General features: G+C 40.9%; 1 protein-coding gene across 5 annotated transcripts; it reads right to left on the bottom strand.

The window, feature by feature from the left end:
- Window positions 1–227: 227 nt before the first annotated feature.
- Window positions 228–15,414, bottom strand: LOC138021424 (uncharacterized). Of its 5 annotated transcripts, XM_068868298.1 has the most exons (9): window positions 13,933–14,105; window positions 13,431–13,487; window positions 10,817–10,853; window positions 10,265–10,333; window positions 9,109–9,134; window positions 7,329–7,897; window positions 6,824–6,994; window positions 6,397–6,453; window positions 228–3,886 (listed from the first exon to the last, which is right to left on the bottom strand). In XM_068868298.1, exons 4-9 carry the CDS (start codon window positions 10,294–10,296, stop codon window positions 821–823), a joined length of 3,921 nt encoding a protein of 1,306 aa, XP_068724399.1. In that variant the 5' UTR covers window positions 10,297–10,333; window positions 10,817–10,853; window positions 13,431–13,487; window positions 13,933–14,105; the 3' UTR covers window positions 228–820. The 5 variants fall into 5 exon arrangements, with proteins under 5 accessions (XP_068724399.1, XP_068724397.1, XP_068724396.1 ...); XM_068868296.1 differs by having other exon boundaries at window positions 10,265–12,821; XM_068868295.1 differs by lacking the exon at window positions 10,817–10,853.
- Between the last annotated feature and the right edge of the window lie 3,750 nt (window positions 15,415–19,164).

Genomic DNA, 19,164 nt, shown 5'->3' with positions numbered 1-19,164 from the left:
CTACCTTCAACGAAGAATGGACAGAATTGCGAATGCCCTGAAAAAATTAGACGTTAACCTTCCTGCAAACATTACACCGTGTGTAGTCGTTCGGACACATCATTTTATATTTTGTCGGATGGTGGGAATAGTGGGACCAGAGGCAAATTATAGTGAGTGTCCCTGAGAAAAGAAATTGCAAAAAACTGTGTAGGGGGCTGACAGAGGACTAACAAAAATGATTAACTTTTATTCCATCATATTTATTTGAGTATTCTTTATATCATTACCATCAGCGTGTAAAATACATTATTATTATTCTTTTGGCGAAAACCAAAGTGGTATTGGACAGCACTTGTTTGTTTTTATGAAAATGGTAATAGAGAAGTTTGTAGTCTGAAATTAAAATTAGAATTATGTTAAGTATTCATTTTGAGCAAAGTTTGGTACCGTGATCAGAGATTTTTAGTTTGAAAACGAAACATTTAGGTTGCTTTCACATTTTCTCGGGTAATTAAAAACGTGAGCCATCAAATGAAACCCAAAATGACAAAGGACCAAACGTCCAACAACTGGATGACTATTGGTTTCTGAATCAATGCATGACAAGATGCATGACAAGACGACAATGGCGTTACATACGTATCATTTGACACCTTCAACAGACCCTGAGACCTGGGGGACCATGTCATTCCCAGACAATAAGAGCAAAAAATAAAAAAAAAATTAGGGAAATTATAACCTAAAACGCATTATCAAACCACTCTAATCTGAAAAGAAAACGTTTGGAATATCTTGAAGGGGACTTCCTTTTAATCTTGCCAAAAGATCCTTCCTTTTGTCAAACGATTTGCTCGTTTTCACTTACTGTCACAAAACAAGGGTCGCTGAACAACCCACGTTCATACTTTTCTGTGATCGCTCGAACAGTAAAATAATAAGAAGCACCCGCTTGAACTTGATTCATGCTGCAAGCCATGGGCAGAGCAAGAGCGTCCACTACACCAAGTAGGTCCCAGCTACTTGAAGGATCGGTTTGACTCGACGCCGACAATACAAACAGTTCATACTTTATCACATTACACTCGAGTTCCCGATTGGGTAAGTCCCATGAAATAACAATGTTCATTTTGCTTTGCTCGATACTGAGAGCGGGCTTCAGCGACAACATTTTCTCGTTCGTTTCAACTTGAGAGGCTTTTTCCTTTTGGTCAGCTTGGCTAGATTCTGCATGAGGATCATCGGTATGTGAATCCTTTGAACTGGTGTCTTCAGTAAATGAACTTGTACTCCTTCCAACTCTTTCTTCAGCTTCAGTGGTGGTTACTGCACTGCAGGCTGTGCGCCTTTTGTCAGACTGTTCATTTTCCATTTTTTGCTGGGGACAAAAAAGTCGTAACGATATGCTCTTTAATGGTTGAACAGACAAGCTTTGGTTCTCTTTCTCCGAACACGACGTGGGTGCTTCAGGTGCAAACGCCAAAGCGGAATAAGGTTCATTATCTGGTGGTTTACTGGATGTAAAGGTCTTGGTATCCGATGAAATGTTGTCACTTTCAATAACCTGCACGTGTGGAAGGTTGTCTCTTGCCGAAAATTCAAGAATGTCATTCGGAATTGAGCGTGTTGTTGAACTGCTAATTGCAGAAATAGTTTCCTTAATAATTGCGGGCGTACCTTTACTGGTCGGAAAATGACTGTTTGTACCTTCTTTTTGACCGCCAACTGCCTGTATAAAATTCATGCCACTCAAGGGACCTTCACTTGCACGCTTTTCAACTGCATTTAACCGATGGTTAGTTCCAGGCAATGTTTCACTGGGTACGCTGTTTAAATTGAGCAGATTTTCCAAGCTCCTGTCTTGAAAAATAACTGAGGCCTTCGCACTCGAATCGTTTTGGTCATGGCGTAAGTGTCCAGGAATATATGTTCCTTGGAAACCCGTAATTCGCTCTGGAACATGGGGATTATGCTGCATGTTTTCCACTGTTTGTTGGTCTGGAAATGAACTCATACTAGGAGGCATACCTTGGTTTCGAACAATCGGTAACTGTTTGTAACTTGCTTGTTGTTGGTAATGCATACACCGGTGGGGCAACTGCCTCTCTTTCTGCTGTTGAATTTGATGATTCTGATGTTGCTGTTGCCATTGAGGAATCGGTTGATGCTGATGGTGTTTTTGCTGCTCCTGCTGCTGTTTCCATAGCATACTCTCTTGCCGAAGTTGCTTTGGAAACTGTTGCTCCCTTTGCTGTTGTTGCCTCCTCTGCTTGAGGTGTTGCTGCCACAGCTGATCCTCTTGTTGTTGCAGTGAAAGAGGTTGATTTTGTTTCTGTTGAAGTTGAGCTTGTTGTTTTGGCTGTCTCCCTTCATTTCTTCGTTGCTGTTGTTCTAGTAACAGGTGATGCCGTTGTGGTCCATTGTGGTTTTGATAATGACCAGTGCCTCGATTGCCAGACCCTTGAGACGCCATCTGGACATTTTCACGTCCAGGAACCTGCGTAGATTTTAGTCCACCATGCATAGGCATAGGCATTTGAGAAGGTTGCAAGGTCTGCTCGCGTTGGGTTAGCATTTGAACGCTGCTTGTCGGCTGCGGAAAGGACGTTTGGTCAAATCTAGACGAATATATATGGGTTCTAGAGCCAGCGAGGTTGGCTCGAGAGCATGGATTCATGAGAGCATTCCTATCAGCCGACGCCTCTTCAAACCGACAAATTTGGTGGTGGTTCGGAGGTGATTGAGTCTCTGAGATACCTTGCTCTCGTGAAAACAGATGCAAAGTTGGATCTGTGCGTGGACCCGAAAGTCCCTGAGGAATGATTCTTGTGTTATTACCGGATAACTGAACCGGAAGACTGCCCCTCGTCACTTGCTGTTGACCAACTAATGGGTTATGATCGCCTACATTTTGAAAATATCTTCTGGAATCTGGAGTGCAATCTACGTAACGCTCCGAGAGTATTCCATTACTTGTTATTGGCGATGCCTGTCCAGTCCGTTGGTCAATCGATTGGACGGCAAATCTACCACGCCTTGACGATATTTCTTTCCAGGAGTCTAGAGACATTGACTTGAGATTTTGGTCTAGTTGACGAGAAGGTAGAGAGATGGGGAACATTGTTCTTTTCTCTAGAGGGACAGTATCATTGGGTATAATCTTGCCTTGATGTGAAACGGGCACAGGACTTTGGGTCCTTGCAGGGGTGTTTTCGTGATATCTCTTACTGATATTCTGAGTAGCATGAGCGTCTCTCAAGATAGCATTCTGGGACCTAAAGTAAGGCGTCGGTCTATCGGTCTGGAGATTCCTAGGGGCTTGTGCGCTGTGGCGGACAGGTTTTAAGATAGCAGTACCATCGGAAGAAAAAATATGTTGGGGTTGGACGGTGGCGTTGCAATGCGCTGATTCGACTCCACTGTGGATCAGATACGAGGATACATGACCAGGAAATATTCCTGGTTGGTTTGCCGGCACTTGGGAAACATTCCATTGCAAATGGCTTGTTTCCGGTCTTGTCGTTTGTACATTTGTTCCTCGGACGGGCCTGTTTGTGCTCTCCAGCGTTTTGGGAAGCATGTACGTCTCATAACCAGGAACTGAATGTTGCTGATTGAACGATTCCGTCGTGGGGGTACTGAGGGAACACACATGCTGGATTTTTGGGTATAAAATATTGGCTTGGCGTGCCTGAGATAGATGAGATGCTGATATTTCCTGAGACCTGTCGCCAGACTCTACGGCAGCAGCGACTTGTGATGTGTGTTCGTCGGAAGGGACATTTCTTTGACAACCAAAGACATTAACAATCACAGGACCATCAGTGAAATTGTTTAAGGACGGCTTATCCTTTGCTGATAGTAATTCAGGTTTCTCCGGGCAGCAGGATGAGGACCGACTAAGAATCTACAAATCAGAAACAAAAAAGCAAAGGCATTTCTTTCTGCATTAGACAGAAACATAAGTCAATCTAAATTTCCGCTGCCGAATCTCTGTCTTCTAAAGCTACCCTCGATTTGTTCCTTTCTCCTCCACCTAAACACAAAGCAACTTTCTAATTTTCCTGTTCTTATTTTCTTTCACCCCAAGCGTCAGCTGTTTGGATGCTTTTGAAAGACAACACAGTAGTGCACTGAAAGCTGTTCAACGATACGTCATTTCTCTTCTCTGAGTCTGATCATAGGTTTGAGGTAAATGTCGTCAGAATTGATGCTATGGGAATGAAATGCTCCTTGAATGTAGTTTTGAATCCACAAAAGTATTCGTTTGTTTTAACGTTATTTTTTTTCTGTGTTCTCAAACCAAAAGGTAATCCTATTCTAGGGGTTTGAGCTACACCTCGAACCTGTGGCAAGAGCTACCCAGAATGACTTCCATGCAGCAGTCGCTTGGCTGAGACTCTCTTGCCGCCCGTCGCCACCTCAGAGCTGCACTACAATTTAACCAAATTAACATACCCAGGCCTACATTCGTCTATTTTTGCCAATGGTGGCACTCGCTCAAATCATCCTTACATATATTTGCCCATAGAAATAAAATAGAGTTCTCTTTTTCCCTAGCATGCTGTTTTCAAAAGAGTATACAGTAGGTTTCCAAATAATGCAACACCTACCGTAACAAAATATTGTGTGGTGGCTTAAAAGTTTAATTTGTGAACATAATTTAATCACTTTTTTTTTATTTGGCTGGTTCGTTAGATCGATTTTTTTTGCTCCGCTTCTCTATCTCTTTCTTGGGGGCCACCTACTACTTAACATTCCAGCCTGTATGGTCTGCTGACTTCCAGGATTATTAATTTAAGTATCTACACTGTATGCATATATAAAAATTACAGGGCTATGAACTGGCATGATAATTAAGTAACAAAATTACCAGGATAAGTCTACCTCGTGGGAAGTGCATCTCTTTTCAAGTATTCATTATAGACAACATTTGCAGTAGTAAGATAAGGAAAACGAGAACGTGAGCAACATCATGGGCACGGTCACTGATTGTAACTCTGCTTCAGAAAGGAAACCTCCTTTATAGACAAATTAGCCTCATTGGCCACTCCAACAAAATTTCGCTGAGAATAATTTTAAACACACTACACCCCAAGCAGAACGGATCATAGTGGAAGAAAAGGTTGGCTTCAGAAGAGAAAAAAAAGCACAACAGAACAACTATTTGGCCAGAGGAAACTACAGAGTCTTAAAATACCTACAACGTTGACAAAACTTTACCACACCTTTGTTGATTAAAAAAAAAGCACTTTGGGACAACAGAAATGAAGTAGTTGTCAAATGGTTCTGAACCACTGCAGGTGTACACCAAGGATATTGCTTTCACTGACTGTCTTGAGCATCTCATGTGGAGAGGATAATGAAAAATGCACCGAGTGCATGGACATGAAGTAACAGTCAGCATTGAAAGGTGAGTGATCATGAACATTTGCTTTGCTGATGATATCGATTGCCTGGCAGGAAGCAAAGAAGAACTGAAAAAGCTTCATTAAAAACTGGACAAATCATTATAGGATAAAAGCACAGATCACACGCTTATAAAATCATTACCGCACCATTAACATCATCAAAGTAAGCGGACAAGTACTGGAATCTGTCAACAGGTTTAATTTCCTTGGGGCCATGGTTAAAGATGAAGGATCCAAAATTGCTCAAGCAACTACAAACAAAGACCAATCTGGTTAGCTAAGAACATAACAACTACCTCGATACTTAAAACTTTGAAGTCACGTGCAACCTTTGTCCCCATTAAATTATGGTTCGTGGGACTTGAACGCTGGTGGTAAAGCTTCAAAGTATGATAACCTCCGTAAAATGTAACGATATAGACGACTACTGAGTATCTCATATACACAGCACGTAACGAGTGATGGCATGTAAAAGCAAATCTCTACAGCAATTGATCCACAATTGTCCAACATTGCAGGACGATTGTTAAAAGTAATCAGAAGTTCTGGTCTTGCAAAAACCATCCGGAAGGGAATAGTGGAAAGGGAAAATTGGAAAGTGGAAAAACAATAGGGACGACAGAGTAAGTGGTGTGAAAATGGAACATAAGTTAAGTCCCGGACGGAACTCAACTTTGCTAAATTACAGAGCAAAGCAGAACACAGACATGAGTTGAGTGAAGAGTTTGCGACGTCAGCAGCAGTACAGAGCCCCAACGACCAATGCGGCAGTCACGGCATAGGTAACCTATCGGACGTACGTAAATTCATCTTTCTTATTGGCTAACGATATGATGCCTATTTTTCCACACCTCTTAAATTAGTCATTTCAAGGCTTTGTTATCACGCTTTTATTCGAAGTTGAGCATTCTTGAGTATTCTTCTAAGGTTTATTGGTTATATCCAAATACCCATTCAAAGAAATCAGAAGCAAGACAGAACCCATACAAAATGTTTAAATACATACCATTCCCATAGAAACTTGTGTGCCACGTGATACAGACTCGGTTTTGCTGTTTTCCTTCTACAATCAAATTGGACAACACCGTAATTAAAAGTAACAAGTTCACTGTAAATGTTTTGAGGTTTTATGAACGCAAAGGGTAGCGGAAATAAGAGTGGAAATTGCACGTCTTGTGGTAATAGTCAATAGCAAGCAGTGACTTGCAAACTTTGTCTCCACCTTCGCCTCAACCTTTCCTTCTTAAAGGTTTGATGGTTTGCTGGGATGCCTCTAGTACCCTCAGACGTACGTGGAATTTGGCCTCAGAATAGCAAAAACCCACACTCACTTTATGACGTAGTCACACAGGTACCATGTTAACAATGACTAGTAAGGCCAAGGAATGTTGCATGCATGCAAATGTGTGCTGTGTTTGAGACTGTGCTCTTACCTCACGGACGAGTTTTGTTAGAGTTTCTCCTAATCTCTTAGTTGCATCTTCCAGGTTCTTATTCCTTCGCTCAAGACCCACTATTTTCTGTTGCAATGCTGCCACTGTGTCATTGCAAACTGTTGAATGTTGTAGCATTAACATCCGTTTCGAAATTACTTCCTTCAACAGCTAATAACAAATAATTAAGAATTTGTAAGTTAAAGACCCACTCATGCACTCGTTAACCAACACACCATTTCCTCCAAGGATCGATTGTGGTGATAAGCCCCTGATAGTCATTATCTTATTCATGAATGCAACGTGCAATCGTTGCAATCCTTGCAATGTGCAATTTCAATACCTTTACCACCACCGCCAACCAAACATTACTAAGTACAAAGAAATTAGCCTGTTCCAGGCTCCCAGATGGTAGGGAAAGAGAATAAAATGCGTGCGAAAAATGAGTGGGGACTTGGGTCGAGGAAATGAGCTAGAGCGGAAACACGTTATTTTTAGATCTTACCTTCCGGAATCGTCGTTTAAACACTTCACTCGAATCGTTTATCACTATGCTTGTTCTTGTGCCGATGGATATGTTCGGACTTAATGAAAAGCTTGGCAAAGTCTGGTTGACTCTTCTACGGACGGAGTTTTCGGCCCACTTAACTCTCCGCTTCTGATGGCTAACTGGTTTTGTCCCTTTACGTTCAGAGACTAATCTCTCAGTGAGGTTTTGACGATTGGTCCTTCGAAGGAAATTATCATTCCTATGGTTGATGGCGACTTGGTGTACAATTCCTTCGACGTCTTCATTTATGTATCCTTCGCTGACAGATACGTCTGAAGTCTCCCCACGGTCGTGATTCTGGCTTATAATCCTATCTCTTGAGCCATGCTGGTCTTCATTAACATACTTTTCGCACTTTTCCTCAAAACGATTTTCCGTCGTTGGCCCTTCCAGTAAACTGCATTCCGGCCTTCCAGCCTCATTTTGGTCTAATGGCTCTTTTTTGACTTGGTGCACAATTTTAGCTTCCAAGTGAACGACAGCATGATCCTCTCCACTCGAGCTCCTCTCTGTTCCTTGCACATCTGTAGCAAGAAATAAAATGTGCCTTGCCTTTCAGCAAGAGAAGGATGCCATATTCAAAGTTGACACATAACCATCAGGGACAAATGATTATCTCTTCAGCTTGACACGAGTGTGAACGAAGAGATAATAGTTTGATATCCTATTTTCTTAATAGTTAATTCCTTAAAAGGAAGGAATTAGCAATGCCAACAATTTTTTAGGATACCCGTCCAAGAAAGATTGGAGATTACAAGATGTCTGTACAAGAGGGGATGAGGGGAGAGAACATATCCACGATACTAGGCATGCGCTTCTTACAAATAATCGTTTAAATACCAATAATCATGGCCGATGGAGACCTTAAACCACCGTAGTCATTCACTATATAATTTGGAGGGAGGGGGAGGGGGGAGGTACGGAGGATATGCAAGGCATAACTGCAAAACTCGCGGTTTCGTTGTTCTGTTCCAGCAGTATACAGTTGGTTTCGGTCATGTTACGTCACCGTCGCCAAGTTGATGGACTAAAACAAAAGATCTCTCATTGGCTGCTTTTGTTACACCATTGCCACTGTGGTCTCAAGGTTCTACACTACCCTTGGCTTTAAAGTTACAACACTAAAAGTATCTACGCAGGATAAGAGTTGCCAGTGGGATGACTCGGTTACCCAGCTTGGTAGTCAAAAGCTCTTTGTAAAAGAAATGGTCCATTCCCGAATCGCAATCTGCTTCGGGTTCAGAGCGAATCTCGTCGCGAAAAGGTGTATTTTATCGCTAGCAAAAAAAAGAGGTCTCGCACCAAGCCTCGCTCTGAAAAAGAGGCAAACAAGCCGATATCTGAACAATAGTTGTTTATGAGTTAGGGGCAATTTTCAAAATGAATCGTTAGGTCTGGCGAAATTACGATGGTCTCAGTGAGACACTTATGCAACCTTGTCGTAAGAAACAAGTTTTAAAAAAAAATCATTCCAGCGCACATGCGTTGGCAAACGTGGAATTTTTCAGCAGGCTTACTCCGCAATTTCTTCAGGTGGTTCCTCGGCTGCAGTGATCTTTTGTTTAATTGAAAATTCAAACTGATGGCTCGCTTTGTCTCGCTATCATTTATGCATAATTATAAAGTGCGCTTCGTTCGTTAAAATTTAGTACTGAATTGCCTCATTAGAAACAGTTATAATAATTACTCAGACTGAAAACTGTACAAATATAACAAGCAAGACTTTTGAACTCACCGGCGTCCTTTATGGTAGTCATTTTCCTACGGAAAAGACAACATATCTAAGAACAGGAAATTATCAAAGAAATGGGAGTAAAAAGGTACCTTGCCAGGACAAGGATGGGAGGGAGAAGGGCTAAAAACGGAGTGAATATTCAATGCTCCGTATATTTGCCTCCCAAGGGGCCGGTTTCTCGAAAGTCTCCAAAACGTTTCGGGTCCGAAAAGCCATTTGTGAAACTGCCCACTACTTGTTTTGGAAAGCCGATCTTTTAACATGTTTTCAAGGTAACAAAAAGAAAAATGACTGTAAAGTTTGACGCCTTAAATCCTCTCCGTTCTAGAGATGTAAAGGCCCGAAAATGCATAGCCTACGTGTAGCCGTACCCTCGCCCTAAAAGAAAACGGGAGGAGGGAACGTCTACGAAAACCTGACACAAATCGTGTTCCGTGACGTCACTCCTTTTGCAAGAAAATATATAATGGTTTCTTATTGGTCACTTACCTTAGTCAATTCTTTCGAGAGCACAGATTGGTGAAAATAGATTGTACTGTTGACTCCAATCGCTTTTTCGGCGGTGATGATAACAGTGAGGAAGGAAACGGTGCAAAAGGAACGTGAATCGTTTGCTTATCTTGAGTCGGAGATAGGCTGTAACCAGCTAGCCTGGAGCGCTTCGGTGTGCTGAAATCCAAACTTTCTGGAAGCGATTCCTTCGACTTTTTCGAAATTTGCTGCGTGGGAGATTCTCATTGATTTTTCTAATTCCTCACGGTTGTGCTGCAAATTTTGGCTGTTTTAAAATTAATTTTTCAAAATTTTTTTTCGGGAAAATCTACTTCACAGCCCACCGATTAAAGATTTGCAAAAACAAGAAATTTGAGCAAGACGCCCAAATTTACCTTTACCGAGATCTTAAGTTGTCCAGAGTACGTTTAGCCTGCTTTCAGGCGGTAGATGTTGTGTCGCCACGAAACACTATCAGACGCCATATTGGAAGAGCGTGGGATAGGTCTGGGCCAGGTGGCAAAACGACGGGATCGGGAGTCGACCCTCAACCCGGCCCAGACCTAGCCGCGCGAATCCAAGATGGCGACCTCATTACGAATTCCGGTTTGTTCGACCATCCAACCACCTGCGTGCAGGCTAGAGTAGGTTTTTCGGCGTTTACCTTCTCTTTTCGGGTATTTCGACAGTGTCCATCTTCAATGGCAGCTCTATTTCGAAACTGTATGACTTCCTTTAAGACAAAATAAAAACATTTCAACATTCAGAGAGAGTTTTTGTGCATGACCAGGGTTTAAGGTCGTCTACCTCACTTCTGCGATGAAGCAGGAATCAGCATAACCAATGTTCCAGTCTCTAAACGTTTTAACCTTCGCTTAGCAACATGGTCTTTTGTAACTCTGTAGACTGGTAGCCGAGAGAGAGCCAAATTTTCACTCTAGACGGCGACTCTCTAGCTTCTTCTTGAAATTAAAAAGAAAACGATGCTATAAAAAACAGCCGTTCCCCGTGTACAACAAAAACGTGCTTTCATTAGTCAGAAGATTAACAAGGCTTAAGTAAAAGTGAGTAAAAAGAAAGGGCGGCTCTTTGAAGAGCTCAGGTTAGCGCTCCAAAATCCGCACGGAAAGCCCTAACTTTCCAGATATTTTGTTATTTTAAACAAGTAGTTCGGTTTGGGGGTTAAGCCGGGCTAAAGTGATCTGAGGCCACTAACTGTTGTTGTTAGGCAAGGATCGCTGCACTTTCCTGACCTGAAAAACAAAGCTAACCCGTTAGTACAGACGTAAACAAGAGCCGCAGTTAGCGGATTAACGCCCACAAAATTACTTCCCCTCTATGAATTCTTTAATAACGGCACAGTTAAATTATGGAAACCCTATGGTTAAGTTACAACGATAAACTAGCTTTAAATTTTAGATTACTTAATTAGTTATAGAACTTTAGACCTATGAGTAGGACCACACTGTTACGCGTTCACGTAACTTACAAACGGAAAGGCAGTTCGGCTCTTCTTCACCAAATCCCAGCAACGGAACTGATTAACTGGCATTGGCGCCTCAAATGAGAATTAAGTCTTGTTGACATCGTCGTTTCCTCTCATATACTGTACTTCTGCTGTTGCTGTCATGATCAATGAGTATTTTCTCTTATCGCCGTGAATCCGATATGGAACAGGTGTCTGAGATACCAGGGCAATTCAGCTTTTTCAAAAAGAAATGTTTCATTTGTTTTCGTTATTACAAATAAATTGTTTGTACTTGAGTTCTACCGTATTTTCACACTTAAGTGGTCTCTTTAACCATTACTTCCTGGACACAACCTATTCTTATATGTTCTCTCGTTTATTAGTCTGTTTTCAAAGGGTTTCAAGCTGGATTCATGATAGATAATAGTCCTTTAACGGGCCGACAAAGGGTTTTGGCGAGGGCTTCAATACAGACCTTTTAACACCACAAAATATGATTATAAAAAAAACGTTCTTAAGTGGCTCTCAGTCTGGGTATGTTCTTAAAATTCTTGTTAATCTCAGCCTGAACGCGATTCTCATTAAAACGTTCTCTCGCAAAGAAAAAAGAAAGAAAGTACACGCCATTCATATGCGAGAGTATTCTGCAGTTTAGCTGAAAATAGCTATTTACATCCTTGTTTGCATAGGGAAAACTGTTTTTTAAGAGATGTTGTTGACGTCAACTGTAAAAGATTAAGTCATCGTCACTGACTCCGAGCCGGATTTTAATGTTTTGTTTCAAATGAAACCTGTCTTTGTCAAATGAAATCTGGCTTTGTTAAAGTCGTCAAGCTCCCAAGTGTAGTAAGTGCCCCTGAAAACAATTGATCACTGGGAGGAGTAAGTCATGCAAGAAGGCCATTTTGTTGTAACAGTGACAGTGAATTATTTTATTTAAACGCTTCCACAAAGGGCCTCAAGTTAAGTAGCCTTTAAATTGGACAATACTGAAGAAGAAAAACTACAATAAGGAGAGAAACACTGCGATCGAGAAGAAAACTGAATACCCTGGAAACTGAAATCTTTCCAGAATCACGACAAAGAGGCGTGGTGTGATGCCCAAAGCGCGAAAATGATCTTGGACACCGGCCGATTTTAAAGCGTTGCATCCTAATATTTAGATTTAGCCAAGCCTAAAAGAGGAGCTCCCGTTTCTAACCCCAGAAAGCAATATATGGAAAGAATCATGCTTCTGCATAAAGGCACAACCAAGATTTCTCGCATCGATAGATTTCCCAAAAAAATCTTACCCATGGTGCTCCGTTGGCACGCTTCGGGCCTACGAGTCCATAGGAAAGGAACTATATTTAAGTGTCTAAGTAAAAAATTAATCGTCATTAGTGTTACAGTGGTCAAATACCTCTGGCCTGGCAGCAGTAAACAAACAAGCCTTGCAAACAATAAGCAACAATTCTAATCAACAAATAAAACTGAAATCATTTGCACAGTAATCTCTTTCACAACGTTTTCGGTTTTGACCCGTTTTTGGTCTTTACACCCTCTATCTTCAGTTTAGAACAACAGCGAAAACTATTAATTAAAAAGGCAAGCTACAGCGTAACGGTAGTAAATCGCTTGATCCACTGCAATTTGACAGTCAAACAAAGCAGCTCACGACTGGGCGTCCATTTCACATAAAAAGCCAATAAATAGAAACAGTCTCCGCAGTAACGATGAATTCATGTCGCAATGTAAACCAGGCTTAACCTGTCTAAAGAAAATAATATTCGATTCTTTTTCAGAGCTTTAATTGAGCTACACGTATTGCATTGACAAAAGCCAATATATGATGATACCCAAATATATTTGAACTTCGGGAAGAATCCAGTTAAGATACTGATCATCGCAGTTATTAATTAACATTTCTTTCTTGAGCAGCAACGAAAGGAAAGCCTGAAAAATTCAGGCTTCAGCGGGATTGGAAAACCCTGAAATCCACGACAATTCACTTTGTATTGTAAAAAAAAAAATTAATAATCAAACTGTCCCTGTGTCACCACCCTTTTCTTAAAATCACTACTTCTCGCTGCCAAAATTGGGAATTCCCTCTTTTCTTGAGCGCACACTATATTATTGAAAGATTATCCCAGATGGTTATTTGATCAACGCATTTCCGATCTGTCAACTAAAAATTGTTAAATTTGAACTCTATAGATATACTAATTAATCGATTTCCGACACTTCTTCGCCGCCGCCGAAAGTCACTCCTTTTTTTCTGCAGAAGTTACCACATGCAGTCACTGACAATCTCTTTTATATGACAGTTGACACCGGCAACAAAAGAAAAAAACGGCTGTATGTTGTTCCTGATCTCGCTCACCTCGCCATTGCGTTGATTCTTTACAACACTTCACTGAAACACGATTACACTGGATACCTAATTGTAAACATAACCCAAAGTAAACTGAGACGAAAATGTCTGTAACCTGTCTTTCATCATCTTGCGATGGAAAAATATCCCTTGTTCAATTTTATATCACAACGGTGGTCTCATTTAATTAAATACTTCGCGTATGTAAAACTCAAACATAGAAAACTCTTGATCATAAAATGCGGCAGGAATAAGCTGTAAGTAATAAGCCATGTATTAATACAATCGTGTTGTGCATATCAAATTTCAATGGTCAATTGAGGCAAACACGTTTAAAAGAGCAGTGAACAGTCCTGTTTGCAATTTTCAGCACCTATATTAATGGTTATGTCTTAATCCTTTACTTACTGAAAAGTACTTCATTCGCATTTCGATAACGCAACATTCAAAAGTGTTCACTTCGTAAGTTCCCAAGCATGCATCAAATAGAGATGAATACGGCTATACTCACTGAGGAAACAAATACCGATGACGTGGCTGAATCGTACCCGAATATATGTTCACAAGAAGCACTTGTTCCAGACCAAAGTTTGTTTGCCTAAGCGTGCAATACAACACATGTACAGCACTTTAAACGAACGCGATTTGCGATCTCCCTGTAATTCGACACGGCGCCGAAATATGCATTCGAGCTCGCGTATAAAATTACCTCTGAGAACTTATCGACATGTGTCTGTCAATACAACACTGACGCCGCAAATTTTGTTTGTAGAATTGTGAAATTTGATCTTCTGTCAAAGGTTACTGAAGTAACTGTGGCGCTGCGTGGGTGGGGTAGTGAAACACGAAACTTTGGCTGCATCCGAGTTTCGTTCGCGAGCGAGGGCTAACGCTCGTAACGTCATCTTGAAGATCTTTCTTACGATAGTTAATTTACCTACATGGACTTTATAGAACAATTTTAGTTCGTTTTTGTTTTTGTTTTTACCCTTAAAGAACCTTACTCACCCACTTTACATTGCGCGCCCTCATTACTTCAGTCGCCGTTTTCAGGGCTCCGAAATTCTGAATGCTATGACTGTGTAAAGTAATCTGTTTCCATCGGATTTCAAATGGGCTATGTAATTCTCTTTTCCATTGGAAAATAAGCTATGTTTATTAAAATTTGAGTTTCTAATATTGTTTATGTATGACTTGTTCTTCGCAGCATGTTATCGAGTGGAACGGAATCGTTGAACCATCTGCTCTTGGAATGACAGCGAAGAGTACCGAATTGGAATTCGTCGATTAACGACTGGAGCGATCAGAATTAATATATTATCATTTCTGGAAAATGAAGTAATTACTCCTTGGACTACATTGTAGGGAATTGCGAACAGCAAATTCGGATCGATAATTCTGTACAACTATTTCTGTGCATGTCTTAAGCTCAGGCTCCCGGCACTGAACAAAGAGGCAAGGCAAGTCTTTGGCAAGCATTTGAATACTAATCTCCATCATAATCAGTAAAAAGCTTTTATCCATTGCTGTTCACTGTGTTTCCTTTTCTCACTGATAATAAAACTGCGTTTTGTGGAAGCAAGTCTGTAGCTGCTTGTGTGTGACATTTTTCTGATTCTTGGTCTGGAAAAGTTGAAAACTGTAGAGGTCAGAAGGTCATCTTGTGTTTATTTTACAGAAAGAAGAAATTGTTGTTGGATCCAACACCCGTATGAAGACTAGCTAAACTTGAAAAAGAAGAAAATTCTAGGAACGTAGAGTAAGAGCATTTCAAGTGAACGTTAATCCTACCAGTAAGTCTAGGATTTCTCCAATTGGATTTCCTACTAAAAGTTTTCCTACTTCAAAGTTAATTATGGCTTAGAATCGACGATATAAATACTTACTCAGGGAAGTCAGTTAAAACGACGCCAGGTTCGATCACTTCCGTCAGTTTTGTTTCAGTTGGTAAATCACCTCAGGTTCCGGTATGTAATCCGTCCCACGATGAATAAGGAGCATCCCTTCAGATGCTTAAATGGCGACCACAACGCTTTATCATTATACCCGAGAAAGGTCATTGTTTTCCAATCCCTACTCACTCCAGTAAGTAACTATAGAAGTGGAAATGACGTATTGTATTCGAATATTGCTGCCCCCTTCTCCCCTGTTTCATAACGACAAGCGATAGGTTGTGAAAAGTTTCAAACTAACAAGGTTATTTCAGCAAATTTCAGGTTTTCTGTTCAATACTAAAGAAAAATATATTTTTTTTCAATACATATATATATTTTTTTTTGGGGGGGGGGGGGGGTGCAACTGCCGCTCTTGCCCCTCCGCTAGCTACGGCCTTGGCCTATTTACCAAGTACTTCGCTAGCAGCGAATTAAACTATCTCGCCTTGTTGTTTCCATTGCGAACTGCTCGGGTATACAATAAAATGTGGGTTGCTTGCTTTTAAAGGTCCACTCAAAAGTTCAAACAAGTAAGTACCACTGTACTTCCTACTTGAATTCACTGCAGACGTAGCTCCACCTCTTCATAGAAAAGCGCTCGAAATGAAAGTATTCTTTTGTTTTTCTGATCGAAAGCCATTTAATTTCTCAAGATAATCCTCCTCAAGGATCTTCGAAGTGCTTTTTATTTCCCTGACAAAGTTTTAATTTTTCTCTCGAGTGCAAAAATAACTCAATGACACTTGCCCATATATGGCAGTAGACGCTCCAAATTCCCGGATAACAATAACAACAAAGGCGCGCAGTGTAAAGTGGGTGAGTAAGGTTCTCTAATAATTCAATCTGGTCATGAAATATGACATCCGGTGTCTTGAAAATGAAGAATGGGGAGGGGAAGGGGACGCTTTGAAGGAATTTTTATAGCAGAGCGAGATTTAAAAAAAAAAACACCGGCTTACTCCGGAACTTGTCGGTACGTACACAAGGAGCTCATACAAACTGTGTAAACACCGTTTAAGCCCCAGGTTAGCATTTTTGTAAAGGTTTGGGTTGTTTCAGTTAAGGTAAAACAATGACATGCAACCTGCACTTTACAGCCTCCAATCTTAACATGGGCTTTTTGTGGGTGCGTAGGTTCTGAACTGGCTTGACTGAAGATACCTTGGGTTTCTAAGGTTACAGAGTAAAGGCACTTCAACTAAAATAAACCCTTTTCACATTCAAAGTAGAACGCGGGCATACTTAAAGCCTTCTTCCTTCACAAGTTCAGCCCCGACAAGGTAGGCTGAGAGCCAAGCGGCTGGTACAAAATTGTATTTGTCTTGATGGGCCTAGCGCTAAGAGGAAATTTAAAGAATTTTATTACATGACTAAAACAGTCCGAGAGCCAGTAACTAAAATCAACCAATTACATTGCTTCCTTTCTGCCCCGCGAAGGCCGATATTTTCTTAGTTTTCCCGATGATGGACATAATTACGAACTAATTTTCCCACAAAATTCAATGCAAAACTCATGAGTGGATTGCTAACACGGAATATCCCTGTTTTCGATCTTGAAATCATGTAACATTTTTCAAGGACTCGAATAATTATGAAGCAAATACTCACCTTCGGGTGAGGATTTACACAGAAATGGTAGCAACAGCCTTTACAATGAAAGTGAACGGCAATTCAACAGTAATAGACAAGCGCTTACATAACAGCTTTATTTGTGCGCAAAGGTCAATCAGTACACTAAAGCTTAAGAAAACTACGTGCCGTTCCACAGTGAAAGCACTTCAGCGTTTTGTGCCAGCATAAACGAAACGAAAGAGCTTCAGTACTGAGAGGAAATCAAATCGTTGAACTTGACAAACTACTATCAACATTCCTAAAAGATTTCCAAAAAGAAAATGGCGAAGAGTATGATTTCGATAACAAACGCCCAATGAAATACTTCAAATCATTCGCAAACCACAGGCTAGAAGACATAAAAAAAAAAAAAGACGAAGGCCCGTTTTTGTGTTGAACTAACCGTATTTACTCGAATAAGTGCCGCCTCCGAACAAGCGCCGCTCGCAGCACGTGGAGCGAAAATGTTAATTAGCACCGCCCTAGAATGGGCGCCGCAGCTCCGGTGCGGAACTTACTCGAGTATTTCTATAAGATGATAAAAATACACTGTCATCGCTGCAATGCGGTTCTAAGCCAGCAATGGGAATTTCTTTTCATCAATAGTGATGTTTTTCAGTTCAAAGTGAGTATATATCGATGCTCTTTCATTCAACTCCCTCTTCAAAATCTTCGCATATTGACGAGGCTGTTATGAAATCCAAAACTTAGGTTAGCTTCAAGTCGGTAAGCCATGAAGAGATACTCATGAAGTAAATTAAGCACCGCCCTCGAATAAGCGCCGCACCGGACACACGAAAAAGTAAATAATCGCCGCGGCGCTTATTCGAATAAATACGGTATGCAGAAATATTTTGTTAAGGTTATCCTAAGGTATCGTTAATCGACAAGTGATCCCGCAATGCCGAAATTAAAGTACTGACAGGCACGACGACTCCATCGTTTGCCAAAGTCAAGACCCCACCAATTTGGGACATCAAAATGCAGCGTCATAACGCAGCTGTCAACAAAGTAAATCATGATCGAACTCACGCAAGTTCTGTCATTTTTTAGAGCACAGCCGTCATCGGGGTGAAAAATCGCGGCGAATGTGTGAACATTCAGATGAACATTTTTGGTATTGGTCGTACGAGGAGCACTCTTGTCAGGGTTGTTTTGTTTGTTTGGGTTAGGAAAGAAGATGATATCGATAGGGATGTTCTTAATGTTATGAAAAGGGTGGAAGATATCGTATTAACAACAAAAAACGAAGGAGCTCACTGTTAGGGGGAGAATGGATAATCCTGTGCCGAAAGCTACATGTGACATTCAACAAGCATCAGAAATTAAGCTTCTAGGTATAATTTCCATTCTAATCCCACTAAAATTGGGACGCACAATTTGACATGCTTCTTGGCAAGGCAGCCAAACGCTTTTATATTCTATTCATTTGCAAACTGTACGGTTATTCTCTGGATGCTTTGGATTATCTTTTCAAATCACTATTTATCTCCGTGTGATATTATGATTGGTTAATATTTGAAAGAGGCCATCCCTGTTAATGACTAGTAAGGATAAGTGACAAGCAAGTCTGGAAAGCTGTAACGAAGGAAGATAGTCAACTGTTTGAATTATTACCTGCAAGTGGGTCAAGGGTTTTGCGCTTGCGCGGTCATCCTTTTGTTCTACTGAAGATTAAAATTGAAGCTTTCTGGTTTTTCGACAGTTTTGTGAAATAGCGGACATATTTCTGAAAGCACCGGACGTGACTTTTTTTGGCGCCGCAAGGCGTCTTGCGAGCGCCGAAGACCAGAGCTACTAGTGGGGTCTGGGGGCTTACTCCTCAGGAAATTTCTTTAATAGAACACTCAGAAACGCTGTTTCCAGTGTTTCTGGAACACAAGAATCAGTTTCTCAGGCAAGGCTGGAGTTCTCTCAAATTCTCTTTAGAAAGTAAATAAAAAATATATAATAATAAAGAATGAAACAAACCTCTCAAATATTGGCATGAAAGTACCGGAAATGGAATGGAAAACGACCGGAAGAAACGTCCGGCCTCCGGCCTCAAACGAAAACCCTGAGCTTTAAGAATATTTTTATCAATCGCATGAAAGTTAGAAAATTCGAGGCAAATGAAAGGTATAGCCAATATACAGGAGACAGGAACACATACCGTATATTTTTACCTTTCGACACACCCATCCGAAAAATTGGTTTTT

This window comes from Montipora capricornis, chromosome 10 (assembly GCF_036669925.1).
Source record: "Montipora capricornis isolate CH-2021 chromosome 10, ASM3666992v2, whole genome shotgun sequence".
Taxonomy (NCBI): domain Eukaryota; kingdom Metazoa; phylum Cnidaria; class Anthozoa; order Scleractinia; family Acroporidae; genus Montipora; species Montipora capricornis.
This window is presented reverse-complemented; position numbering and strand designations above follow the sequence as displayed.